The 26414-nt window shown below is 49.0% G+C and overlaps 1 protein-coding gene across 3 annotated transcripts; it reads left to right on the forward strand.

Moving 5' to 3' along the window:
• Window positions 1-2588: 2588 nt before the first annotated feature.
• Window positions 2589-22582, forward strand: TCP11 (t-complex 11). Of its 3 annotated transcripts, XM_040644730.1 has the most exons (10): window positions 2589-2666; window positions 2994-3136; window positions 5835-5931; window positions 11171-11291; window positions 17132-17352; window positions 18217-18353; window positions 18617-18834; window positions 18927-19108; window positions 19875-20038; window positions 20740-22582. In XM_040644730.1, exons 2-10 carry the CDS (start codon window positions 3013-3015, stop codon window positions 20970-20972), a joined length of 1497 nt encoding a protein of 498 aa, XP_040500664.1. In that variant the 5' UTR covers window positions 2589-2666; window positions 2994-3012; the 3' UTR covers window positions 20973-22582. The 3 variants fall into 3 exon arrangements, with proteins under 3 accessions (XP_040500664.1, XP_040500665.1, XP_008691628.1); XM_040644731.1 differs by lacking the exons at window positions 2589-2666; window positions 2994-3136 and adding an exon at window positions 3258-3395; XM_008693406.2 differs by lacking the exons at window positions 2589-2666; window positions 2994-3136; window positions 5835-5931; window positions 11171-11291 and adding an exon at window positions 11902-13747.
• Window positions 22583-26414: the final 3832 nt, after the last annotated feature.

The raw sequence follows: 26414 nt of genomic DNA on the forward strand, positions 1-26414 counted from the left end.
CACTTTCGTAGGTAAAGGTGCTAAGTCACTCGGGAAGGGTATTCCTGATAAACACCCGGCGTGTGTGGAAAATCCAGTTTCACCCATTAGGAGGAGTTTAAAGAGGGTCTTGAGGTTGAGAGGGAACCAGGCTGAACAAAGGACCCATTTCCCAAAAAACCAAATCGGTTATGCAATGTTGCTTAGTATCCTGGCTAAACGCTGGGTTTGAACTGATCCAAACATCTGGAAGATCTCTCACCCGTTCTCTGACCTCCAGTATCTCTTCTTGTCTGTACCCTCAGCTCTGGTACTTACCATGCCATTTTATGTTAGTTATATTTTCTTGTTTATACAGCTTCTTAGCCAGAGTCAGGGAAGTCGGGTGAATTAAGAAAAAGTATAGGATTGCGAGTCAAGACCTTGCTTGCCACGTGACTTTTGATTACTCCCTGAAGTCTCTGATTGCCAGTTTGCTCATCTATTAAATGGTGCAAAATGACACCTGCCTTACCTACTGAACAGGTAGGATTGTGTGCAGAGCATATAGATTTGAATGTAAAAGCATTTTGTGAATCATTAAACAAAAATCAGTTATTATTAACTAAGACCCCAAAGGGAAGGAGGGCATATCTCTCACATCATCTTTCTATTCCCCTCAACTTTTAACTTTGCCTAGTTGGTTCTGATAACTATTAGTGATAAAGATCATGAAATGCTGTCCCCAGGCTGACCCTGGGAAAACTCTAATTCTGTCTTTCTCTCCCACCCCCATCCTTTACTCCATTTTTGGCTTCAGTCCCCACCCCCACCCCCACACGCTCCCACACTGCTATTTCTTCCCACTGCTCCTTCCAGAGAATTTGGGTATTAAGAGAATACTTATAGAGGCTGTATAATGTATGTGGATGAACTGCTGGAGGTAATTTTAGGCATTAGCAGGGAAAGTTTCACGGCAATGCCATTTTTGTGGGCAAATGAACTGGTGTCATTCTGGAAACTTTTCCCAGAATGAAAATGCCCAAACGGAACTCTGGAGGTGTTTTTTTTGTTTGTTTTTGAGACCCAGCCTAAGTATCTCCCATGTAATAATGAAGAACCACATTTTCATTGACCTCTTCGCTGAAGTCAGACAATTCCTCTCCCTTCTCAGTTTGGGGTGAAGGCCAGCCTGCTTCCCAGTTAACATCTCTGAGGGAAACACCAGGAAAGGTTGAGGAGGGGTAGGGGCAGGTTTAACATGTACTGGATTAAGAACGCTTCGGCTAAACAGTAACTTTACTAGGCCGTTCCCCACATATCTGCCTTGACCTCAGGGTAAAGTGGACTTTTTTCTTTTCTTTCTTTAAAGATTTATTTATTTATTTATTTGTCAGAGAGAGAGAGAGAGAGAGTGAGCACAAGCAGGGGGAGCAACAGAGGGAGAAGCAGGCTCCCCCCTGAGCAAGCGGCTCCATGTGGGGCTCCATTCCAGGAACCTGGGATCATAACCTGAACTGAAGGCTGAGGCTTAACCGACTAGATATCCAGGCGTCCCTAGAGTGGACTTTAAGCAGAAATGTGTTCAGGGGCCCCTGGCCGGCTCAGTCGTAGAGCACACAATTCACACGCGACTTTGGATCTCTGGGGCAGTGAGTTCAAGCTCCGTGTTAGGCAAAGGAAGGAAGGAAGGGAGGGAGGGAGGGAGGCTTCTTAGGCCTCTTCATAATATTCCGTTTCCAAACACAGGAGTTGTGCAAAAAAAAATCCACATTCCACACTAACAAGACAAGGGTTATAATAAGAACTTGATTTCCTACAGGCAATACTTTCAACTTATGTTTTATTTTTTTAAAGCAAGCTTTTGTTGTAAGAAATCAAGTCAGTTAATAAAGAGGGATAGGAGAGTAGAAGTGGACACTTCCTTTTTATTCCGCCCCCCCCTCCCCAACAAAGTGCAGGAATTGGAGGGGAGGGCGGTCACTCCAGGTCCTCACGTCACTGTAGGGGCAACAGTGCAGACCCGGAACCCAGACAAGCCTGTGACCCGGGGCCAGGCGTAGGAGGGCCAGCCCCCAGGTCCAAGAAGAGCCCGGCTCAGGAGTTCAGTGGAAAAGCCTCCACTGCCGCCCACCTGGGCTCTCGTTTCCACACCCGCAGATTGGTAGCAGGGCCCCGCTCTCCCGGTGGGCCTAGGATGTGCTAAAATAAATCCCCCCCCCCCACCGGGTGCGGTTCTGCTTCTCTGGCTACAGGAGCCGCCTGAAGAGAAACAAAGCACGCTGTTCCCTCCCTAAGTAGTTCCAGGGGATCTTTTCCGTGGGGGCCCGGAGATGCCAGGCAGAGACCGGCCCAGCGACCACGTAACTCGAGGCCGGAGGGGCTTCGTGCCCACGAGGACCCAGCACGAGCCCGGCCGCCTCGGTCCCAGCCTGGCGGCGCGCGGCGCGGTGGCCACGTGACCCCGCCCGTTGCCCCGGGAGATGGGCGGCGCTTTGTTCTCCAATCCCCGACCCTCCCACCCGGAGCCCCCGGCGGGGCGGATGGGAGTGCGCGCGGGGTCGGCCGGGTAGCCTCCGCGCCGCCGTCGGTCCCCTCCCGGCCGCCCGCCCCCCCCGCCGCCCCACCGCGGTTGGTACGGCCCTGGCCTCCAGGCTGCGCGGCCGCGGCGCAGACCCCAGAGCAGCCGGCGGGTCGCCGGGGAGGAGGTGAGGGGCGCGGGGGCGAAGCGTCGAGGGCTCCCTCTGCTGCCGGAGCCGGAGAGGGCCCGAGGCGGGCGTCCCGGGCGAGGAGGGCCGCACCCAGCGCCGCCCGCCCTGCGCCGCCGCCTCGTTGCGCGCCCGGAGCCTGACTTCTGGGGCCCCGCACCCCTCCTCCAGGCTCCTTCGTCCCGCCTGTCCCCCGAGAGGCCCTGAAGCCGCCCACCCTGCTCTTGTGGTCTGGCCAGGTCGGGCGCGTCGGGCCGGGCTCCGGACCTCCCGCGGCAGTTGGAGAGCCCCCTTCCCCGACGCCAACGGCGCGTCATTTCTCCCCAGCCCAGATTCCATCCGCAGCATGCCGGACGTCAAGGAGAAAGTGCCCCTGAAGGACCCCGGCGATGCAGAGTGCGGGTCCTGCAAGCCCGAAACCTCAGCACCGACCCGGGACGGCCGGAGCGGCCCCGAGGACCACCCTGACTGTAGGTCCCGCCCCCCGTCGCCGCTCGGGGGCGCCCGGCCTGGGGCAGGGCGGAAGAGGAAGGGCCCGCCGTCCTCTCGCCCCCCCTGGCTTCTCCGCCCGCCCTTCGCCTTGTGCCCCAGTCCCTGCTCACAGGCCCTAGGCCCCATGTGGACCCGAAGGTTGGTCCAGGAGGAAGAAGTGACCCGGTGGGATCACTTGAATCGGACCAGATTTGAGGCCGAGCGTGTTCACCGCCATCGTTATTGCGGTTTGAATTTGTAGGTGGAAAATGGCGGACACTGGGGGCGCTTTCAAAGACCCCGAGTGATCCTGGGGGGAATCGCTTGGCGCTTCATGGACTCAAGAACTGCTACTGCTCTGGGCTTCTGTTCTTGAGCTCTGTACTTTATAAGTTTCCGGTGGGTCACAGGGCTCTTCTATACTCGTAGGTCGAGCCTCACTGGGACTCATCCTGCATTTCTCTTCCAGTAATCTCTAGAGAATTTAAACAGGCATCAGTCTTAAGACCTGTCCACATGCAAGAGTTTAACTCGAGTTAAACTCTCGAGAATTAAAACGGGAAAAATTAGTTCAAGGCCCCGCTACTCTGAGGTTGAGTTGCGCTTGTTTCTCTTGTGGCCACATGGGGTCGCTGCCGGCTAACAGAATGGGCCCAAAGTGACAAATGAGTGCACAGGAACTTATTTCGATATGAATGAACCCGATGTGCGGGTGAAAGCCAATTTTTTGTAAATACAGTGTAAACAATTTAAGTTCTTCGGGTGGCTATTTAAATGAATCCATAGGTAAAACAACCCTAAAGCGAGTAACCAAATTCCCCCTTTAAAAAAAAAGAATTTGACATTTTGTAGATTAGGTTGACTTGGTTCCGTTACTGTTTCATGTTGAAAATTTCTTTGTCCTTGGGATTTGGATTTTAAAAATCTACTTTAGTTGCAGTTTACCTCGAATTTCTCTTTGGGCCCTCCCCTTCCCTGAATTTTACGGCTGTTGGGAGTCGCATAGTACCACCGTGCTTGTGAGCAGCGGACCAGTCTTGTCAAAGTAGCCTCTGAACTTTGACTTGTAGTTGGAAAGTGTTTCTGTGGATGGTCTTGCCCTCGTCCTTCAGTAAGCTGCTATAACTCAATCTCCCTCGCAAGATTTTCTTTTATTTCTCATTTCACCTGAGTGAGTTAATAGATTGTCTGTTTACATATTTGTGTTTTTGCCATTTTAGCTGAAACCAAAGGCTTCAGAGGCTTTATGGTAAATTTGTTTACTAAGCAAAGGCTCAGTGGCTTTTTGGTAAATTTGTCACCTTTTACCCATACATTTTTATTTTATTTATTTTAATTTTTAATTTCAAAATATTTCAGTTTTGTTGAAAAGTAAAAAAAACGGTGAATGCCCACATTGTTAACATTCTGCCACATTCCTCTCTCTCTATGTATCTGTTTTTGTCTTTTCTTACTGAAAGTTTGGGTCATGCCTTTACTTCTAAAAACTTCATCATGTATCTCCTAAGAATAAAGGCATTCTGTGTTTTTCCTTTTTACATGTTGAAATCTTACTTGCGGACAACTTAAATATTTACCAAAGTAGAGAGACTAGTACAATGAGCCTCGTTTACTCATTAACCAGCTTCAACGGTGACCAACTTGTGGCTGATCTTTCATTTATATCCCTTCCACATCTCGGCACCTGGTACTTTCCTGTGAGCAAATTATGACGCGCTTTTGAAAGAGAATGAGAAAATAAGATTTCCTGTGTGCAACTTCGTTCCACGTGCCAAGTGATCATTATAACTATTGTTCCTGTTTGCGAGAGCGCGCCCAGCTGGATCTGTACTAAGAACCTAGAGCAGTGGGTCCCAAACGCTAGTGCTGTTTGTGAAAAATTCTTCACAATATTTAGTGAAAGGAAATAAAGATGTAATGAGTTTTTCCGAAAATTAAATTGATTCAATGTAAAGGACTCCTTTTTATTGTGACAATATTCCCTTTCTGTTTTTTTTTTGGGGGGGGGGGCTTGGTTTTGGTTTTTTTGGAGGTTAAGCTATTCTTTTATGAACTGATGGTTTGGTGGTGGTAGAGTGGCTTTTTTTCATTTGTTTATTGGCTTGTCTCACTGTCCACACTTGGTAAAACAACAAGTTGGCAAGTTGTCGTCAGTTGCTCAATCTTTTTGGATAGGTCAGTGGCCTGTAAAATCCTAACACCTGGGAACACCTGCTTTATGAGACCAGGTGACACTGGTGCCTTTCAGTACCGTCTGTATGGATCATTTAACTTTCATCAGAGGCAGGAAAAGGAGAGCAGAATCAGAGTACCCTGAGATAAATGCTTATTTTTGCAAATCACAAATTATTGTTTCTTTGCTGCTTTAATTATTATTTTACTTTTCAAGAGAAAGACTTGTAATTAGTTTTTATTATTTATAAAATAACTTCTTTGTCCTTCCTTACCCCCATGCTGGACTGCTCTAGGCACAGGGCTGAGTTCAGAAAACCCAAATGACTAGAACGGTCAAGTGAGTTGATGCAAGACCAGTGTGATGGATCTAAGTTTGGGGCCTCCTCAGAGTGAGTCCCTGAATAACCTCGAAATTCAGGATGACTTGTATCCACCATAGATTGTTCTTTTTTTTTGTAAATGGGGCTATAATTGATGTTAACATTAGTTTGGGGCGTACAGCTGACATTCTTTCTGTCACAGGTCTGATAGATTCAGTTGAGGACGTTTCTAAGCCGAGCAACAAGATTGGAACGAATCATGATTTCCACGTGGAAGCAAAGGTTTCCCCTCCAAGCAGGTACCAGCTCTTCTGATTTTCCCATTTTATTCATCCTGGCATAGCTATTTAGCTCTAATGGCTTCTGACCAGACTTGAAGCACTTTTATTTAATAATCCAATTTAGTCAAAACTGGGGAAAAAAAATACCGTGTTTGAATGTAAACCTTAGGAGGGCCGAACAACTTAAATAGAAGAGTAATAATTATTAGTATTAGAGGGTCAAGAAGCAAATGTTATTTAGTGAATAAGCCAAAGTAATTATTATTGGAATGTTCACTTTGCGCCCCCCCCATTAATAATGAAATATCAGTAGTGTGGATTTCAGATCTTCTCCGATAGATGTGGAGGAAGTGGCCTGTGCTAGCTAGCTATTGTTGCCATCAAATTATCCCCAGACTTAGTAGCTGAAACAGTGTTCACTATCTCAGAGTTTCTGTGGGTCAGAGAAACGGGCACGGTTTAATGGCGTGTCTCTGGCTCTAGTTGTGGTCAGCGTGTTGAGCGCTCGCTGGAGCCTCCCTCGGCCCGTCCACATGGCAGCTGGCTTCCCTCACCCAGAGTGAGTGCGAAAATAAGGGTGTGAGAGATGGTGCCCAAGACGGGACCCCCAGGCTTTGTTACCTCATCTCAGAAGTGACGTCCCAGCACCTGGGCTACATTCGGTCCGCGGGACGGTAGCCGCTAAACCACGCCACTCCCGGAGACGAGATGAGCCCAGTGTGCATATCAGGAATCCCGGATCTTTGGGGTCATCCTGTTGGCTGCCTGCCTCATAGCTCCTTCTAGTTACTCTTCTAAGTGACCAGAGATGAAACAGGCACAGATAAAATATGAATTTTTTTTAAGATTTTATTTATTTGAGAGAGAGTGAAAGAGAGAGAGAGCATGAGCAGAGGGGAGAGGCAGAGGGAGAATGAGAAGCAGACTCCTTGCTGAGCCCCAACGTGGGGCTTGTTCCCAGGACCCTGGGATCGTGACCCTAAGCTGAAGGTGTTTGCTTAACCAACGGAGCCACCCAGGCGCCCCAAATAACAATTTTCTAATAGTGGTGTTTTCAGTTCTTTTCTTTCTGGTTTCATAAGTCAGTTTATTTTTTTTTTAATATTGTATTTATTCCTTTGAGGGAGAGCGAGTGAGCATGAGCTGGGGGAGGGGCAGAGGGAGGGGGAGAAGCAGGCTCCCCGCTGAACAGGGAGCCAGACATGGGGCTAGATCCCAGGATCCTGGGATCATGACCTGAGCTGAAGGCAGACGCTTAACTGACTGAGCCACCCCGGTGCCCCCACAAGTCAGTTTAATTTATGAATCAGAATCAGTACTCTGTTGATAAATAACGCTCTCCCACCTCCGTCAAGCTTCGCTTTGATTCTTGGTTATATTGACATCGTAACGTGAGAACCATTTGGGAAGTATGAGTTGAATGGCTCTGCTGGTTTATTGGCAGTTAAATGGGTAAATTCAATGTCAGATTTTAAAACCGTTCTAATTTCCCACCAATAGATAAATGAGGGCAGCTCGTGATGAGTTTCCTTGATGCTTTCGTGGTCCGGCAGCTTCAGGGCGTCTGTCTCCAGGTGCCCCTGCTCCTTGTGCTCCGACCCGCCCTTGCCTGGTGCCAAGCACGGCTGCTGTGGGACGAGGTGTTCACCAAACCCACATCTCCTGACATCTCGCTCGCCGCTTACATGTGTTTGTTTTCGGCAGGAGAGGAGAAGCAGTTGAGCCCGGGAGAGTGAAGGTCTGCTGAAGGGGCAGCAGCGAGGCAGCGGGGGGCTGGGTAGAAGAGATGAGAGGGGAACGAAGCAGGGGAAATAGTACCGGTCAGAGCTGCGTTTTCACGGAAGGTCATACAGAATTTATAGCAGGAAAAAGGTCGAAATAGAGTTTGACATGACTCGGTTTTGGCAGTTGGTTCTCCTTTGTGCACAGGACGGGGTTAATGACGATCGTCCGCTCCGAAGGGACATCCCGTGCGTGGGCGTTCAGTCATCAGGCATTTGAGTCCTTGTGTGGCAGGCAGAACGCGGAGTGTGGGGACAGATACAGATGTAGCTGGAGGTAAACAAGGCGCCAGCAGCGCTGTCAGGAAGTTTTTGGGGGGGACAGTTGAACAACAGACTGATGAGTTCACGCGTAGTTTTGTGTAGAGAGTTCCATGAGAGTGCTCAGTTGCTTAAGGAGGGTCAGAGAAGATCTGCCCACAGAGGAAGGCTTGAGTCGCTTGTGAGACTTGAGTCGAGTCTTAGAGGAGGAATAGGTGTTGCCCGGATGGTCTAGGTGGGAAAGAATGCTCCTGGCAGAGGAAGCCATGTCAGAGCAACAATATGGTATGTTCTTTACAGGGGCCTTGGTGGGGCTGGGCACGAGATGTGAGATAGAAGGAGACAAACTGGAAACGGAGGCAGCGCCCTCTCCAGAAGGGTCCTGTCAGTGGTTTATGCTGCTGGTGAAGGGAAGCCCCTGACGGACTTTGAATGAGCTGGCATCATGGTCAGAATTGCAGTTCGGAAGTCCTTGGTTTTAGAATGACTTGGTGGAGGGCAGCTAGAAGAGGGACAGGACTGAGGCAGGGGGACCAGTGAGTGGACGATTGCAGGAGTCCGGGCGAGAGATGATGGGAGGAAGGGATGGATTCCAGAGGCATTTAAGAAGCACAGTTTATGGAACTTGGAGGTGGATTGGCTAGACAGGATGCGGAGAAGAGAGGACAGTTCCAGTGCGCCTTAGACCGTTGGACAGATGGTAGTCGGTTGCCTCTGATGATTGACAGTGGTGTGTTGGGAGGCGAACTTTGATTTTTTTTTTTGTTTATTCATCTTCATATTGCTTGTTTTTTGTTTGTTTTACACAGAGCATGCATTACTACTGTCTTTTTTTTAAGGGGGGGAGTTTAATTCAAGAAAACTAGTAGCTACTTGGCAATGACTAGGTCTAACCTCAGACTTTTCAAATGGTTCTTTTTCTCTTATGAGTCTCACTGCAGGTTTAGAGACATCATTTAAATAAACTTTGAGAAGAAAATTAATTTCTGTCATTTCCTTGTTTTAAATTACTACACATTTTTTAAAGTACTTTTGTTTCACAGAAAAAAACGACTGAAAAGTACAGAGTTCCCACACAGCCCGTCCTCTGCAGCACACAGATCCCCCCGTTGTTTATGTCTTGTAATAGTGAGGTCACTCGTTACAGTCGGCGACCCAGTATTAATACATTATTATCACTCGAGTCCATAGCGTACATGGGGTTCATTTTTTGTATATTCTGTGGGTTTTGAAAAATGTACCATTTTTGTATCCTACAGAGTGATTGCACTGCCCTAAAAACCCCCTCCGCTCTACTTATTCACCCTTTTCTTCCTGCCCCACGAATCCTTGGCAACCATGGATCTTTTTACTGTCTCCGGTGGTTTCCAGAATGTCCCATAGTTGGAGTCGTACAACATGTAGCCTTTTCACACTGACTTCCTTCGTTTGGCAATATGCCTTTAAGATCCTCTCCTGTCTTTTGGGGCTTGATAGCTCATTTCTTTCTGAAGCTGAGTCCTATCCCGTCGTCCGGAGATGCCACCGATCATCTGTCCGCTCCCCTGCAGAGCGACGTCTCGGTTGCTTCCGAGTCTCAGCAGTTATGAGTAAAGCTGCTGTAAACTCCCCGTGCAAGTTTTTGTGTGGACATAAGTTATCAACTCATTTGCGTAAATACGAGGGACAGTTGATGGGTCCTACGACAAGAGTAGGTTTCGTTTTGTAGGGAACTGCCGCACTGGTTTCCCCAGCGCCTGTGCCATTTTGCGTGTCCGCCAGCAATGCGTGCGAGTCCTGGAGTTGCTCCACAGCCTCGCCGGCATTTGGTGGTGTCAGGATTTTGGACTGGGGCACTCTCATGGATACCGATGGGTATGTCGTTGCTATCTTAATTTGCAGTTCCCTGATGACATGATGTTGCGCATCTTTTCGTATGCTTATTTGCCATCTGTGTGATGACGTTTGTGAGGTGTCTGTTCAGATCTGTCCCCACTTTAAAATCGGGTTGTTCTCTTCTTGTTGAGTTTTCACAGTTCTTTGTATATTTTGGATACTAGTTCTTTTTTTTTTTTTTTTTAATTTAATTTATTTATTAGAGAGAGTGCAAGCACAAGCCGGGAGAGCAGCAGCGGGAGAGGAAGAAGCAGGCTGTCTGCTGGGCAGGGAGCCTGATGTGAGGCTCAATCCCCAGGACCCCGGGATCCTGACCTGAGCCGAAGGCAGACTGTCAGCTGGCTGAGCCGCCCAGGCGCCCCATGGATTCTAGTTCTTTATCAGATATGTGTTCTGCAAAGACTGTGCTCTGTCTTTTCATCTGTTAACAGTGGCTGTCACAGAGCCCGAGTTTTTAATTTTCATGGAGTCCAGTTTACCAATTTTTTCTTTCATGGATCATCATGCTTTTGGTGTTGTATCTAAAAGGTCTTTGCCAAACCCAAGGTCACCTAGTTTCCTCCTGTGTTGTCTCCTGTGTTACCTTCGTTTTACATTTAGGTCTGTGATCCGTTTGTGGAAAGTAATACGGTCTGTGTCTAGGTACATGTTTTTGCACGTGGAGGTCCAGTTTTTCCAGCACCACATGCGGAAGAGATTATCCTTTCCAAATTGAATTGCTCTTGCTCCTGTTTTTTCTTTTTTTTTTTGTCGTTGTTTTTTGTTTGTTTGTTATTTGTTTTTAGGGAGGAGAAATGACTGATCTTTCTGGCCTCCATGGCTGGCTACCTGGTAGTGCCCCTGCGGTTGGGAATACAGGAGGCAAAGGTTTGGAAGAGGAAGATACCGAATTGAGTTTTAGACCTGCTGATCTGGAAGTACCTATGGATATTCGAGTATTATCAAAGAAGAAAAATCCTTTTCTAGATTTTTGCACTATAAGAAAATAAAAGATCCTTTCGTTCACTGCTATATGTATGCATAAAGGGAAACTAAGTCATATATTTTCCAGGCTAGATGCAAAATCGGTGCTCAGGCTGGCCTGACCTTCCTGCTGCAGAGGGAGGACTGCTTGGAATCATGAGGAGCCCTTCTGAGAGCTTTTCCTGATGCCCTTGACATCCAAGTGTGACCCCAGCTTGTTCAGCTTTGCGGCAGTCCAGGCGTAGTTCCTGGCCTTTGCCTGTCCGTGTGATGGTCTTTTGTCCTATCAAATGCTGCTTGTTTGCACCTTAGGAGACAATGAACTTCTAACAGTTTTTGGGTAGAGAAAGTAATTTGCTCATTTAACCCTCTTACAGTTTGGAAGGCAAGGTCAAGGAGACAATGCACAATGCCTTTTGGGACCATCTCAAAGACCAGTTGTCAGCTACTCCCCCAGACTTCAGTTGTGCTCTTGAACTTCTGAAAGAAATTAAAGAGGTGAGTGACCTACCTACCTTCCACCTGTAGATGTAAATTTCCTCGACATCCCCAAGGTCATTAGTATGTCTCACAGGTCCTAACTGAACATGGCCTACGAATCAGTCAGAGGCTAATTCCTAGACAGAGATCACACAGTAGTTTCAACAAGGAAGTTTTAATGTAAAAATTATTATAACACGGCACTGAAGACACAAGAGCTTTGAGCTAGTAAGAAGCAGGAAAACTCTAAAGTAGATGAAAATATCAGAAGGGGAATACGCCACACCCCTCGGGCTGAGAGAAGACATGGGGACTCGGGGGCATGGCTGCGCCAGGGAGGCTGCCGCCAGTGAGCCCTGCAGGGGCGGGGGCTGGAGCAGCCGCCCGTGCGGGAGGAGCCCGGCACTGGACAGGGAGCCACTTGCTCTGCAGGAGCTGAGCACCAGACAAGCCACTCAGGCTGCGGGAGCCAGCTACTGGCCAAGCCGCACACCCGTACTGCATCATGCCAAGTGAGTAATCCAGAACCAGGAAGAGAAGCTCTTGCCTTGTGCGATGTCTTTGTCGTATGTGGTGGGCACACGGGCCCCCCCCCCCCCCAGTGATCCACGCCTCTGTATAATCCTGTCTCCTTGAGCGCAGACGAGATCTGTAACCCGCCTCCGAGCACGTACGTGAAGGTGCTGGCATGTTGTGCCTGGAAATACGCTTCACTGTGTAAGACTTCATCTTAGCAGACTTGAGAAACCCTCTTGCCGGCCTTCCAGAAACAGGCGGCTATGTAGCGAATGGCCTCTGGAGAGGGTCATGTGGCAGGGAAAGGGCAGCTGGCCCCCGGGATCTGAGGGCAGCGTCCATCTGTCAAGTCCACAGCTGTAAGGAAACGAATTCTGCCAGCGATTTGAATGAGCTTGGTAGCCGAGTCCGGCCCCGTCAAGCCACCAAATGAGAGTATAGCCCAGCCAGCACCTTGACTGCAGTCTGCGAGACCCCGAGCACAGGGCCCAGTTAAACTGTGGCTGGGCTCCTGCCCACAGAAATCGTGAGATAAGAAATGTGTGTGCTGTCAGAAGGCTCTGCGGTTGTGGTAATTTTATGCAGCCCAGAAAACTCATAGTGCCCCCTGCAGGTGCAGCTTAACAATTGTGCCACCTGGTGAAGGAACTGGCTCCATTTTCTCAGAGCAGAGAAGAGAATGATGGGTCTGGAACTGAGAGACAATAAACTGATAACTGTCGCATTCCCCTCCTTTGGCTGCTTAGCTTCCGTACCCACCTGTCCACACACATTTCAGTTTTCGGAAAGTCTCTATTTCTACCTGCTAAGATATGGTGGTCTTACAAGTTCTCGTTCTTTCCATAAAAGGAGGAGACTCACAGCTCCAACGGCTACTGTGCTGGTTGCCATCAAATTCAGTCGCGGTGCCACTGACTGTTCTGTTACTTAAAGCCTAATGGTAAAGTTAACTGCCAGCAACCAGTGTGTAAAACAACATGGGAAGAGAAGGAGAGAAGAAAATGGTCAGCATAGACAAATAAGCCCGTGCCTGTGACAGGCAAAGAGAAGGCTTACCGTCTTCTTTCTGTACTTGGTCACAAGGCTGTGGGGGATCTGCATGGCGTCCTCCTACTGTTCCTTCCATGTTGCCCTTGGCCTCAGCCCGGGCCTCAGCCGGTTGGGTTTCTCTATATGCCGAAGACTCATGGATGACGCAAACCTTCACTGCCGAAGAGTCGGAGTCTTTTAAGCGTTTTGCTGTTGTTTGCTCTGGTTTTCCAGTAGCCTTTATTACTGGGTGTGGAAGTCCCGAGAGGAACCTCAGGATCTTCTTGCCTTCCTTGCGTAGCACCGCCTGGTTTCTCCGTACTCAGGATCGTTTACTGTAGCCGCCGGCATAACTCCTTTTTCACCCTCTTGGTTCAGTGCTCTACGGAGCCCCAAATGGACAGGTGCGGTCTCATAATAATTCCCTGGGACCCAGTGCAAGCGTTCCTCCCACATCGGCAGAGCCGACAGTTGGCAGGATGGGCAACAAAAATTCTGCGGGTAGGTTATCAGGTATAAAAGTAAGAGGAACCAGTCCTACTTCCGCCCCTTGATCCCCAGGACCATGTTTTCTGGCTTCGTGAAACGGCGCCTTACAATGGCCTTTGATTCAAGAACACGTTTCATCTTACAAGGCAGAACGTCTTCCCTTCAGGATATTGTCCCTCAACTCCTGCTGTAACCGAGTCCTCAGTAAGCCATTCCGCTCTTCAGTTAAGGCCTGTCGATTTAAGGGGTATGTGGGTACGACCCCGTGGCTGCACTTCCGTTGCTCTGAAGTGAAGGGATCGGAGGCCACGGTGTGGGACGTGCCAGGGCCGGGACAGTGGGGAAGGCTCTTGTGAAGTACACAGATGTCGGTGCTGATTAGAAGCATGAAGACAGAGAAGGCAAATCCATACCTGGAATTCGTGTCTGTTCCGGTGAAGGTGAGTCTGCCCCTCCGCAGTGGAAGCGCCTCACAGAAATCATGTGCCACCAGGCGGCTGGCTCGTCCTCCCTGGGGAACACGCCATATGAGGGCCTTCGTTGTCTGTATTTTTTAGGATTTTTAAAATTGTAACCATACATAACAAAATTTTTACCATTTTAATTATTTTCTTTTTAAAGTAGGCTCCATGCCCAATGTGGGGCTTGAAATCACGACCCTGAGATCAAGGGTTGCGTGCTCTGCCGACTGAGCCCGCCGGGCGCCCCGCCGTTTTTATTATTTCTAAGTGTTAAAATTCAGTAGCATTGAGTACATTCACAATGTTGTGCGGCCATCACACTATCCATTTCCAGAATGTTCTTATCTTCCCAAGCAGAAACTGTACCCATTAACAGTAACTCTTCATCCCCTCCTCCTCCAGTGTCTGGTATCCTCTGTTATACTTTCTGTCTCTGTGTGTTTGGCTACTCCAGGTACCTCATAAAAGGGGAATCATAAGATATCTGTCCTCTGTATGTGGCACATTTCACTGTAGCGTAATGTTCTCAGGGTTCATCCATGTTGTTAGCCTGGGTCAGAATTTCGTTCCTCTTTACGGCCTAGTAAAACTCCATTGTATGGGGCTGTCCTGCATTTTGTTCATCCATTCCTCTGTCGATGGGCATTTGTGGTGTTTTCACATTTTGGCTGTTGCGAGCAGTACTGCTACGAACATCCGTGTACAAGATTTTCTGCTCTTTTGGGCATATACCCAGGGGTGGCATGGCTGAATTCGAGAAGCCACTGAGCTGTTTTCCACAGTGGCTACAGCGCTCCGCATCCCCACCAGCAAGGTGTGGGGTTCCAGCTTTTCCACATTTTCCCCCATGCTGCTTTTCTTTTGGCACCGTAGCCAGCTTAGTGGGTGTGACGTGGAATCTCACTGTGGTCTGCCTCTGCACGGCCCTGATGGCTGACGGTGCTGGGCATCTTTCCCTGTGCTTATTGCCCAAGTCCAGTGTTGTCTTTGGGGAAAGGTTGACTCAAGTCCTTCGTCCATTTTCAAATGGGGTTGTTTGTCTTTTGTTGTTGAGTTGTTAGAGTTCTTTATGTTTTCTGGATGGTAGCCCCTTGGTAGATAAGTGATTTGCAAATACGCCCTCCCATTCTGTGGGTAGTTTCTTCACCCTCTCCATAGTGTCCTGCGCACAAAAGTTTTACTCTTGATGAAGTCCAGTTGATCGAGCCTGTTTCTTCTGCCTTTGGTGTCCTATCTTGCCAAATCCAGAGTTAGGAGGATATATCCTTTATTTTCTTCTAAGAGTTTTAGAATTTTAGCTCTTCTGTTTAGGTCTTTGCTCCATTTGAGTTAATTTTTTTCCATTTGAGTTAATTTTTTTAAAAAGATTTTATTTATTTATTTGAGAGAGAGTGAGCGCACGAGCAATGGGGGGAAGGAGAGGGACAAGCAGACTCACTGCTGATCAGGGAGGCTGATGCAGGGCTCGATCCCAGGATCCTGGGATCATGCCTGAGTCGAAGGCAGAGGTTTAACTGACGGAGCCACCCAGGTGCCCCAAGTTAATTTTTCGTAAGGTGTAAGGTAAGGGTCCAACTTCATTTTTTAAAAAGATTTATTTATTTATTTTAGAGAGTGGGGGAGGAGCAGGAGAGGAAGAGAGAGTCTTAAGCAGACTGCACTCAGTGCAGAGCCAAATGCGGGGCTCGATCTCATCACCCTGAGATCACGACCTGAGTTGAAACCAAGAGTGGGACGCTCAACTGACTCACCCAGGCGCCTCATTCTCTTACTCGTGGACACCCAGTTTCCTCAGCGCCATTTGTTGAAGAGGCTGTCCTTTTTCCATTGAATGGTCTTGACGTTGTTTTCAAACATCGTTTGACCATGTGTCCAGGTTTTATTTCTGGGCTCTCTGCTCTGCTCTGTAGGTCTGGCCTGTCCCAGTATGTGTTTGGTCTCCTCTGGGCCGTTTCATCTGGTGATGGATGACCGTGGGGCGGCCAGACGACACCTCGCTCCTCCCGGGAAGCTCAGGCCACGCGGCCACCCCGAGTCCTACGGTGAGGGGTTTACCTCTGCAAGAGCCCAGGAGCAGGCCGGGACCATTTCTCAAACGGCGGAGAGGGATTTGCGCAAGAGGGCAGCGATGTGCCCCCGGGGCTGACCCGGCGCCCTTCGTTGCGGCCCCCGCGGCCCAGGGGCTTCGCCCCTGCGTGCGGCCTGGACGGCGCGGAGCCTGCGCGTGCTCTGCTTCCACTTGGAAGCCTTGGGGGCGCTACCGGAGCGGTGCCGGAGCCGACTCTGCTGTGGTCGGTGTTGCCTCAGGAATCCAGAAAGGCCCACGAGCCTGGGCGTCTTCTTGTGTGGTGGGGTTTGGGGGGCAGGCCGCTGACGTTCTGTGGGGATCCTCGGCGCCGGCTGCTGGGGCATCGGAGGTACTCGCTGCAGTCCGGGCCCGGTCAGCAGGCGGAGCCGCAGCGTCGTGCGGCGGGGACAGGCGGGGACAGCAGCTGCCGCCGGCGGCGCCTGCGCGCTCGCTGCGGGGCTCCCTCTGCCCGCCGGCGCGGGCCCGGAGCGTGGCCGCGGCGCCGGGAGCCTGCGGCCGGTCCCCGCGTAGTTTACCGATTTAAGCCGCGCGCGGGAGTCTTGCCCGACCGCGCACTGCCCGTTGACCCCCACGCCTCACCCCCACCGCGGTCTGCGTGTCCCGGAGGCACGGACGTGAGCAAGACAGCCTCTCTCCACAGGGCGCTCGCATTTCGCGGTCAGTAGGCGATTTCCAGCGCCTCTTCACTGTTCCGGCCTATTTCTTCCTCGCCCTTCGAGGTAAAACCGTCTAAACAGGTGCCCGCTTTGGGGCGCCGGGGCGGCTCAGGCAGTGAAGCGTCTGCCTCTTGGTTTCGGCTCAGGTCGTGATCTCAGCGTCATGAGATCGAGCTCCACGTCGGGCTCCACGCTGAGTGCGAAGTCTGCTTGCGATTCCCTCCCTCCCTCCCCCTCTGCCCCAACCCCCCAACACACGCGCTCGCTTCCTCAAATGAATAAATAAAGCCCACTCTTTAAAATCAAGAGCACTCAGCAGCATGTGACGTGTATATTTTATATTCGTGGTGCTTTGCATTTCTTTTAGCCACACTCCTTGATGTTACTTTTTCTTTATCTCGTTCTGCCCAGAAATTGAGGCACCGTGGCTGTCCGGATCCCCTAAAGCCTGGAACTCTCATCGGCCTCTTGACAAAGATAAATAATATTCTCTGGAAAATTTAGGGACTCCACTTCTTGGTCCCTAAAGACAGGCTGATGTCTTTGGCTAAAGGGGGCTAGAGGAGGTTTGGGGCTCCACTCAGAGAGCACCTCCCTTGGCCTTTGTCTCCTGGGCAGATCCTGCTGTCACTGCTGCTGCCGCGCCAGAGCCGCCTCCGGAGTGAGATCGAGGAAGCGCTGGCCGCGGAGCTGCTCGAGCAGAAGGCAGCACACGGGGCCCTGAACGTGCGTCTGCTCTCCAAGTACGTTCTCGACACGATGACTCTGCTGTGCGCGCCGGTTCGCGACGAAGCAGTGCAGAATCTGGAGAACATCACGGACCCCGTTCGGTTACTGAGGTGCGAAGCATGACCGCCGTCCCTTGAGGCCCAGCTCAGCGCCTGGGCCTCGATTTTAGCCCCCGTCTTGGCTGGCTCTCCCCTACTGAAGACCTGACCAGTCCCTCTCTTCTCTCCTTGCTGGCTTAGTAGCTTTTCTTTTCTCCTGAAGGTGGCCTTAGTTCGGGTGGGTCCCCTATATGCCATCCTATCATAAGACATTAGAGTGTGCGGTCCTTCCAAGGAGTTCAAACATCCTTTCCCCACATTTTCTCACTGCAGTTTACACAGTGTGAGGGGACAGGGATGGGAGGTTATCCCTGTTTAATAGCTGTAGAATCCAAGACCCAGAAAGTTAAAAAAAAAAAAAGAGTGATTGGCTCCGAAATTGCTTCAGATAGGACATCACCTGTAGTCCCGCTTCCCTGAAAGATTCTTAGCAGCCGGTGTGTTTCCTTTTGCTGACTCTACCTTTGAAAAAAGATGACCGAATGATTGTGTGCAAAGAGAGCTAGCCTGGAGGCTTCGAGGTCCAGAGACCTCCCTGTTCCTCGTTCTGCCATTCATTTACTCTGGGCCTGGGGTCCTGTGTCCTCTGAGTCACAGTACCATTTTTTGTAAATTTAGGAGATGGGACTAATTTTTTTTTAAAGATTTTATTTATTAGAGAGTGTGTGCATGAGTGGGGGGAGGGGCAGGCAGAGGGAGCCCTGACCTGCGCCGAAGGCAGACGCTTCACCCACTGAGCCACCCAGGCATCCTGGAGGCGGGACTCATTTTAAAGGTCCTCCTCACTCTGGAACACAGGGATTTAGTGACACTTTCTGTAGGTTCCCCTCTCACTATATTTCCTTTCATAGTTAATTTTATTTTCTCTTATGTCAGAGGGATCTTCCAGGTGCTGGGCCTGATGAAAATGGACATGGTGAACTACACTATCCAGAGCCTTCAGCCGCACCTGCAGGAACATTCCATCCAGCATGAACGGGCGACATTCCAGGAACTCCTCAATAAGCAGCCAAGTATGTAAATGACTCGAGGGCCGGAGTGAGGAGATGGGATCTTGTTTGGGTCTGACTTCGGTGATGTTAGAGAGTACTCTGTCTCTTGAGAACAGGAAGTTCCTGCTCGGGTAGGCAGAGGGAGAAGGGTCTATCTGGGACAGACCCCGCCCCCAACCAAAGCGTTTATTTATCGACCAGGAGCAGATCTTGAAAAGAACCTTAGTCTTGAAGCTTTAGGGATGCGGATGCTGAAGCTGCTCCCCGCTCTCTTCCTGTCCTAGGCCTCCTCGATCACACCACCAAGTGGCTGACCCAAGCGGCAGCTGACCTCACCACGCCACTCCCGGCTTGCGCGGACGCTTCCGACTCTACCCCTGTGGCCTGCTCCTCTCCGAACGAGGCAGCCAACAGCCCGGAGCCCCTCAGCCCTACCATGGTGCTGTCCCAGGGTTTCCTGAACCTCCTCCTCTGGGACCCTGAAAATGAAGAGTTCCCTGAGGTAGGTCCGAGGAGGGCGTCGCCTCGTTTTGTGTTCGGGACCTCCATCCGGAGCCTCCCGTCCCGACAGCCTGTTCTCTCCTGCTTCCGCAGACGCTGCTGATGGACAGGACCCGGCTGCAGGAGCTGGAGTCCCAGCTGCACCGGCTGACCATCTTGGCCTCCGTTTTGCTGGTGGCCAGTAGTTTCTCTGGCAGTGTTCTGTTTGGCTCACCTCAGTTTGTGGACAAGCTGAAACGTATAACCAAAGACCTGATGGAGGAGTTTGACTCCAGGTGAGCTGTGTAGAGCTTTCTAGAGTAGATGGTAATGTGTGGTATGAAGACGGAGCTAGGTAACGAATACTTGCTTACATTCCGCCACAGGCCACAAAGACTGGAACCATCCACAGGGGTTGTTGATGTCTTTCCATAATGGTCTTGAGACTTGTGACAAAGAAAAATAAAGCTTTCTTCCAAAAAGGGTCATATGGAAGATAGTTTCCTACGAAATGAGTCACTATCTTGTTTGCGACAAAGCAATCGTTCTCTCCCTCAGGGGATGCCAGTGGGCTGGTCTTAGGTATATCCAGGAGTTGGTCAGGTGTTAATCGAACATCTGTGTGCGGGGTGTCACACCAGAGGAAAAAAGGAATCAGAAGGCCAGGTTTGTCACTGTAATGGGTGACAGTAGGACAAATGACCATGGAAGATGTCCAAGAAAGTCTTAAAAATGTACATACACATATATAAATAAATTCCATGGGGCTGAAGAATTGAGTGGATACCACACTCTTGTCCAGAGTGGATTTTATAGTTTATCTTGTTTTCTAAGGAGTAGAACATGGTGTTGCCTACAGAGAATAGTCGGGACCTGGAGCATACCATGAAGGTGCTGAGCCGACCCGCTGGGTCCTGCTGCTACCAGGGATGGGGTTGGGGGCAGGAGGGTGGCTGGGAGTCTCCCTCAAGTGGGCCCAGCTTCTGGCAGGAAGGTTCTCTGGCTCTGGGCCTCTGCCAGGGCCTTCCACTGGGTACCAGCTTACTCTCCTTCATGGTCTAGGCCTGAAGAAGCTATGCAGACTGTGAGTGAACAGGTGTCTCAGGAAATCCATCAAAGCCTCAAGAACATGGGCCTTGCTGCTCTGAGCAGTGACAACACAGCATCTCTGATAGGACAGCTGCAGAGCATTGCCAAGAAGGAGAACTGTGTCCGCAGCGTCATTGGTGAGCATGCCTGTGGGGGTGGAGAGAACGTTCCGGGGAGAGGTAGAGCCCATCCCTGGAAGTCAGTCACTGAACCATCATAAAAAGCATGATCATTGGGCAAGTCACTGTTTAGGCTTTAGTTTTTTTTCAAAATGCTGGGTTAACAGTATATTCCTTTCAGTTTAAAGATTGATTCTGGCTCTAAGGAAGGTTTGCACCTAGGAATTCATGACTTCTGGGAGGATGTCGTGTCCACCTGGTTAAGTCATTCCTGGCCTTCTGGGTCGTTTTCTGACTACAGCCCAAGACATGACATCTACCCCCCACCTCCCAGCAACAAGAAGCTGATGCTGTCTCAGCTGGAGGACATGTTCCCACAGCAAGGACTCGTCCCTTTTGGAATGGAGGGCATGAACTTGACCTTGCTCTTAACCCGAGCCATCCAAAAGATCAGTCTAAGATCCTCATGTTAAATACTCACCAGGATCTGCTGGTGGAGGCTTAAGTCATCTTTTGAATAGTCAGAAATTTACCAGCCCACTCGTTTGTGATCTTTGCTTCATCCTCGGGAGCTAGCCAGCAGCCCCCTTCCCAAACAAAACAAATCTGCAGGTGAGTGGGTGGGCTAGTGACTATCTTGGTTAACTTAGAACTTGAGCGGGTAGAGCAGAGCGGCCGTGCTGCTCCCTGCAAGTTGTTCGCTTCCTCCCTGCTCACAGATCAGCGGATCCATTTGTTTCTCAAATGCTGTTTGGTCCTCGGTGTGCAGCGATCCCTGTTAGACCTCCCCGGAGGCCTGACTGTCATTGAAGCAGAGCTGGCAGAACTGGGCCAAAAGTTCGTCAGCCTGACGCATCACAATCAGAAGGTGTTTGGCCCCTACTACACGGAGATCCTAAAAACCCTCATCCCTCCAGCCCAGACCTCGGAAACAGAGGTGGAATCTCTGTGAACGCACGGCTCCGAGCCCTGGCGCCTCAGGCCCAGGAGAGAAGCTCGGCATTCTCCTGGGGTGACCTCAGCAGTGACCATCCGAGCAGGAAGCCCTCCCCCGCCCCCCTGCAGCCGGTACACTAGGGCTGAAGTGAGCAGCGTGTCCGAACCAACTGGCCCAGACTCATTCACTAATAAACTCCTGAACCGCAAGCAGGCCTGCGCTCTGCCTGTGCCGCAGCCGTGTCTGGGCCCTGGGCCCTGGGCCCCCAACTAGCCGAGAAGCCAAAAGAGCCCCCGGTTTGCCCCCACGGGCTAGGTGCTCCCTTCAGCATGCAGAGCTGAGAAGCTGAGACACCCGGGTGCTAGCATTATTTCTCTAAGAGTAAAGCATTTCTTTGAGGGCTCCGAGAAGCCCGTAGAATTATCCACAGTGTGAGTAGAAGGGCTTCTCTGGAAGTCAGAAATCCATTCTGTCCAGCTCAGCTCGGGCTTGGGCATGGTTGGAAAAAGTTACTAGAAACTTCATTTCTAGGACCAGATTCCCCCGAAGGTTTCAAATGATGCAGCAAGCAATCGGGAAATAGTAAGAGCCTCAGCTGCTGCTTCTGTGGCTGGGTCTGCAGCGGGGGGTAAACTGAGGCCGCAGGGAAGTGGGTGTTGGCTGTGAGCAAGCGTTCTGTAGAGGGCACGTCTCAGAGGTCATGGTATTCCTCTCTCTGCAGAAGTCGGAGGGGAGGCTTGGACGGTTTCGTCAGTGACTGACTTGCATCATGTCTCTCGGTTCTGTTCTCCAGCTGCGCGAGCTTCCTGTTTCCTCATCTCTAAGCGTAGACACCCCGCTCTGACAGAGGCCGCATGGGCATTTAGAGGTGGTACAGCCTCCATCCTTCTTCCCACTTCCAGTCTGGGACTCTGCTGGCGGTTGGGGTTGTGAGCTCCTGTTGGCATCACAAATGAGAGCGGTTCTGGGAAGGGCCCGGGCTTGCCTCCTGGCATCGCAGAGACCCAGCCCATCCTCCCCAGGCCGACGGCCGCAGACCGGCCCAACCTAGCATAGCAAAGTGAGGACAATGTTCCATTTAGATCTGGCCCTTTTAAAACAATGGGCAAGAGAAAATGAACATTCACTTATGTGCTGTCAAGGTAATGGAAAGAGAATGTTCTTAGCATTTCAGGAATGGAGGGGGCTGCCTGAAACGCGCAGAATCTAGGAAGAACAGAAGGGGCATTTGAGTTCCATCAGCCCCGGGTTTGTTCCTACCTGACTTCCTTTCTAGAGAGATGGGTGACACAGCTGGGTCAGCAGTGTGGCCATGACCAGAAACTCTGGACGACCTCCCACTGGAGGTCTGCACTCCCACTGGAGACAGACACCCTCAGGATGGGGAAGCCCAGAAAAAGGGCATGTTTGATAAACAGTGAAGCTTGCCTAGATGGATTCTCTGATTTGCAATGATTAATTTGAATTTCTTACAAGTCCACGTTTTGGAAGCCTCCTCATCTTAGAGGCAGGTGCTCTGCAGGGACCTCTGTTTCTGAAAAGGACTGCGTGGGTGGTGGGTGCAGACCCTGAGCTGACAGTAGAAACTTGCTTTATACCTCATAATTAAAATCTGGAATGATCCATTTCTTAGAAATTTTGAGTTGATTTTCTTAAACTTCCACACAGAGGAGACAGGGATCCTGACCTCCATTTCATCCTGCCCATGGCTTGAGGGATATATATTTAACATTGAGGGAAAATACACATAATATAAAATTTGCCATTAGCGACATTTAGTACATTCACAATATTGGTCACCACTGTCTACTTCCAGAACATTTTCATCACCTCAAAAGGAAATCACATATCCATTAACCTCTCATTTTTTATCCCCCCCCCCACCCCAGCCTCTGGCAGCCACTACTCTGCTTTTTGTTTCAATGGATTTTCTTTCTTTCTTTCTTTTTTAAGATTTATTTATTTGAAAGAAAGAGAGGGGGCGTGTGCTCACGGGAGTAGGGGAGGGGCAGAGGGAGAGAGAAGCCCAAGCAGGCTCCCTGCTGAGTGCAGAGCCCAACACAGGGCTCAACCCCACAACTGGAGAGGATGACCTGAACTGAAACCAAGAGTCGGACCCTTAACCGTTGAGCCCCCCAGGAACCCCTGTTTCAGTGAATTTTTTGACTCTAGATAGTTGGAGCCATATAATACGAGGTCTTTTGTGACTGGCTTCTTTCACTTAGTGTAATTTTCATCATGTTGTAGCATGGGTCAGCACTTCCCGTTTTATAGCTAATATTCCATTTGATGGATATACCACGTTCTGTTTATCCATCACTTACTTGATGGACATTTGGTTTGTTTTCACCTTTTGGCTTTTTAAAAAGATTTTATTTATTTATTTGAGGTGGGGGAGGGGCAAAAGGGGAGGGAGAGGGAGAGAGAATCTCGAACAGACTCTGTGCTGAGCAGGGAGCCCCACGCCAGGCTCAACCCCACAACCCTGAGATCATGACCCGAGCCGAAACCAAGAGTCGGACAGTCAACCAGCCGAGCCACCCAGATGTCCCTCACCTTTTGGCTTTTGTGAATAGTGCCCCTGTGAATATTCGTGTATGGTATGGTATAAGTTTTTGTTTGAATATTTACTTTCAGTGCTTTTGAGTATATTATACCCAGAAGTGGAACTGGTGGGTTGGATGGTAATTCTGTGTTTATTGCTACTGAACTATTTTCCATAGTGACTGCGTCATCTTTACATTCCCACCAGCAGTGTGTGAGAGGGTTCCAGTGTGTCCATGTTTCCACCAACACCGATTTTTAAAAAAACTTTTTAGATTTTTTTGAGAGAGAGCAAGTGCGAACAGGGGGAGAAGCAGAGGGAGAGGGACAAGCAGACTCTGTGCTGAGTGCGGAGCCCAATGCAGGGCTCCATCCCAGGACCCTGAGATCATGACCGGAGCTGAAATCAAGAGTCAGACGCTTAACCAACTAAGCCACCCAGGTGACCCTGATTTTTTTTTTTTTAATTGCAGAAATAAGTGAAATCTCACTGTGGTTTGATTTGCATTTCCCTGACAGCTAGTGATCTTGGGTATCTTTTCGTGTGTTTCTTGGGTATCTTTTCGTGTGTATCTTTTCTGTGGAAAATGTTTATTTTAGTCCTTTGCCCGTTTTTGAATTGGGTTGTTTTGTTGTTGAGTTGTAAGAGTTCTTTATATATTCTGGTTAGTAGACCTTTGTTAGGTAAATGATTTGCGAATGTATTCTATTCTGTGGATGGTCTTTTCACTTTCACTTTCTTGATAGTGTCCTTTGATGCACAAAAGTTTTAATTTTGATGAAGTCCAGCTTATCAGGTTTTCTTTTTATGGATTGTGCTTTTGTTGTCATGTCTAGGAACTCTTTACTCCTTCTAAGTTTTTTTGCTAAAAGTTGTACGGTTTCGTGTTTTACATTTAAGTCTATGACCCGTTTAGAGTTAATTTTGTGTAAGGTGTGAGACTTAGTTGAGGTACTTTTTTTTTTTTTCCCTCTCGTCTCTGGATGTGCAGTTGCTCCAGTGTCCTTTATTGAAAAGGCTACCTTTCCTCTGTTGAATTGGTTTTGCACTTAATAAGTGACATGTTTGTCTGGGTCTCTTTCTGGGTTTTCTATTCTGTCCCACTGATCTATGTGCCTGTCTCTCTTCCACACAACACAGTACTGATTACTGTAGCATATAGTTAAGGCTTGAAATTGGGTAGACTGATTCTTTCCACTTTATTATTATTTTTCAGTGGTTTTCTTTTAAAGCTATTCTAGTTTTTTTGCCTTTCCGTGGACTAATCTTGTCGATATCTACACAAAAAAGAAAAAACTTGCTGGAATTTTTGATAGATATTTTGCTAAACCTGTGTATCAGTTTGGGGAGAACTGGCATCTTTACTAAGTTGAAAATTCCAGCCCATGAATATGGTATATCTCTCCAGTTATTTAGATCTTTTTTTGAGTCTTTCATCAGGACTGTGTAGATTTTTTAGTATTTTTTTAGTAATCTCTACACCCAACATGGGGCTCGAACTCACAACCCTGAGATCAAGAGTCACATGCTCTTCTGACTGAGAGAGCCAGGCGCCCCAGGACTGTATAGTTTTTATCCTATAAGTCCTGAACATGTTGGATTTACACTTAAGAATTTCATTTTTTTGAGTGTTACAAATGATGTTTTATTTTAGTTGTGGTATCCACATGTTCATTTCTACAAATAGAATGGACTTTTGCATGTTTATTTTCTTGTAGATTCTTTGGAATTTTCTACATAGACAATCATGTAATCTGCAAATAGGTACAGTTTTATTTATTTTCTGATACAGATGCCTATTATTTCCTTTTCTTGCCTTATTGCACTGGCTAGAACTCCCAGAATTGTAAGACTGGTAATGTGAAGTCCTTTCTTTGTTCCTAGTCTTAAGGAGAAAACATTCAGTTTTTGGCCACTAAATATAATGTTGGTGGTAGGTTTTTGTAAATGTCCTTAATGAAGTTGAAGAAGCCCCTCTCCATGGTAAGTACCACAAATGTAGCGCCTTGCGACAAGGCAGATTGATCATCACAGTTCTGGGCGTGAGAAGTCCACAGTGGGTCCTGCCGGCTAAAACTGAGGCGTAGGCTGAGCTGCAGAGGCTCTAGGGATGAATTCCTTCTGGCGGTAGCTGTACAAATTACTGCAAACTGAATGGCTTCACAGAACCAGAAATGTACTCTCTCACGGTTCTGAAGATCAGAAACCAGTCAGTTTGAGCTGAATTCAAACTGTGGGCAAGGCTGCACTCCCACTGGAGACTCTGGGGAGAATCTGTTCCTTGCGTCTTCCAGCTTCCAGTGGCTGCTGGCGTTCCTTGACTTGTGGCTGCATTGCTCCAGTCTCTGCTTCCATGGTCACATGGAGGTTACATGGTCCTCTTCTGTGTGTATCTGAACTCCGTCTCTCCGTTATGAGGATACTTACAGTTGGATTTAAGGCCCACCCACATAATCCAGGGTAATCTCCCATCTCAAGATCTTTGATTTAATCAGATTTGCAAATTATCTTTTGCCATAAAAGGTATCATATTCACAGGTTCTGTTGATTAGGACGTGGGCATCTTTAGGGAGCTATTCACCCTCTATTTCCATTTTTCCGAGTTTTTATCATGCATGGGTGTTGAATTTCGTCAATTTTTTTTCTCTACGTCAATAGATAATGGGATTTTTTTTTCCCCTTGGGTTGTTACTACATTGGATTACATTGACTGATCTTCAAATATTGGCCAGCCTTGTATCCTCAGAATTAACTTCCTTTGGTCATGGTGTATAATTCTTTTTACATATATCTGAATTCTGTTTGCTAATATTTTGTTACTGATTTTTTTGTGCCTATACTCATGAGGTGTATTAGTCCATAGTTTTACTTTTTTGTACTTTGGTTTGGTATCAGGGTGATACTAGCTCATA

This window comes from Ursus maritimus, unplaced genomic scaffold (assembly GCF_017311325.1).
Source record: "Ursus maritimus isolate PB19 unplaced genomic scaffold, ASM1731132v1 scaffold_30, whole genome shotgun sequence".
Taxonomy (NCBI): Eukaryota; Metazoa; Chordata; class Mammalia; order Carnivora; family Ursidae; genus Ursus; species Ursus maritimus.

Bases quoted from the DNA above. Each gene is read 5' to 3' on its own strand.
- TCP11 (XM_040644730.1), top strand. From the start codon at position 3,013: ATGCCGGACGTCAAGGAGAAAGTGCCCCTGAAGGACCCCGGCGATGCA. The intron at 5,932-11,170 runs GTACCAGCTCTT...ACCCTCTTACAG, and splicing joins AAGGTTTCCCCTCCAAGCAG to TTTGGAAGGCAAGGTCAAGG. The intron at 19,109-19,874 runs GTGAGCTGTGTA...TTCATGGTCTAG, and splicing joins ATGGAGGAGTTTGACTCCAG to GCCTGAAGAAGCTATGCAGA.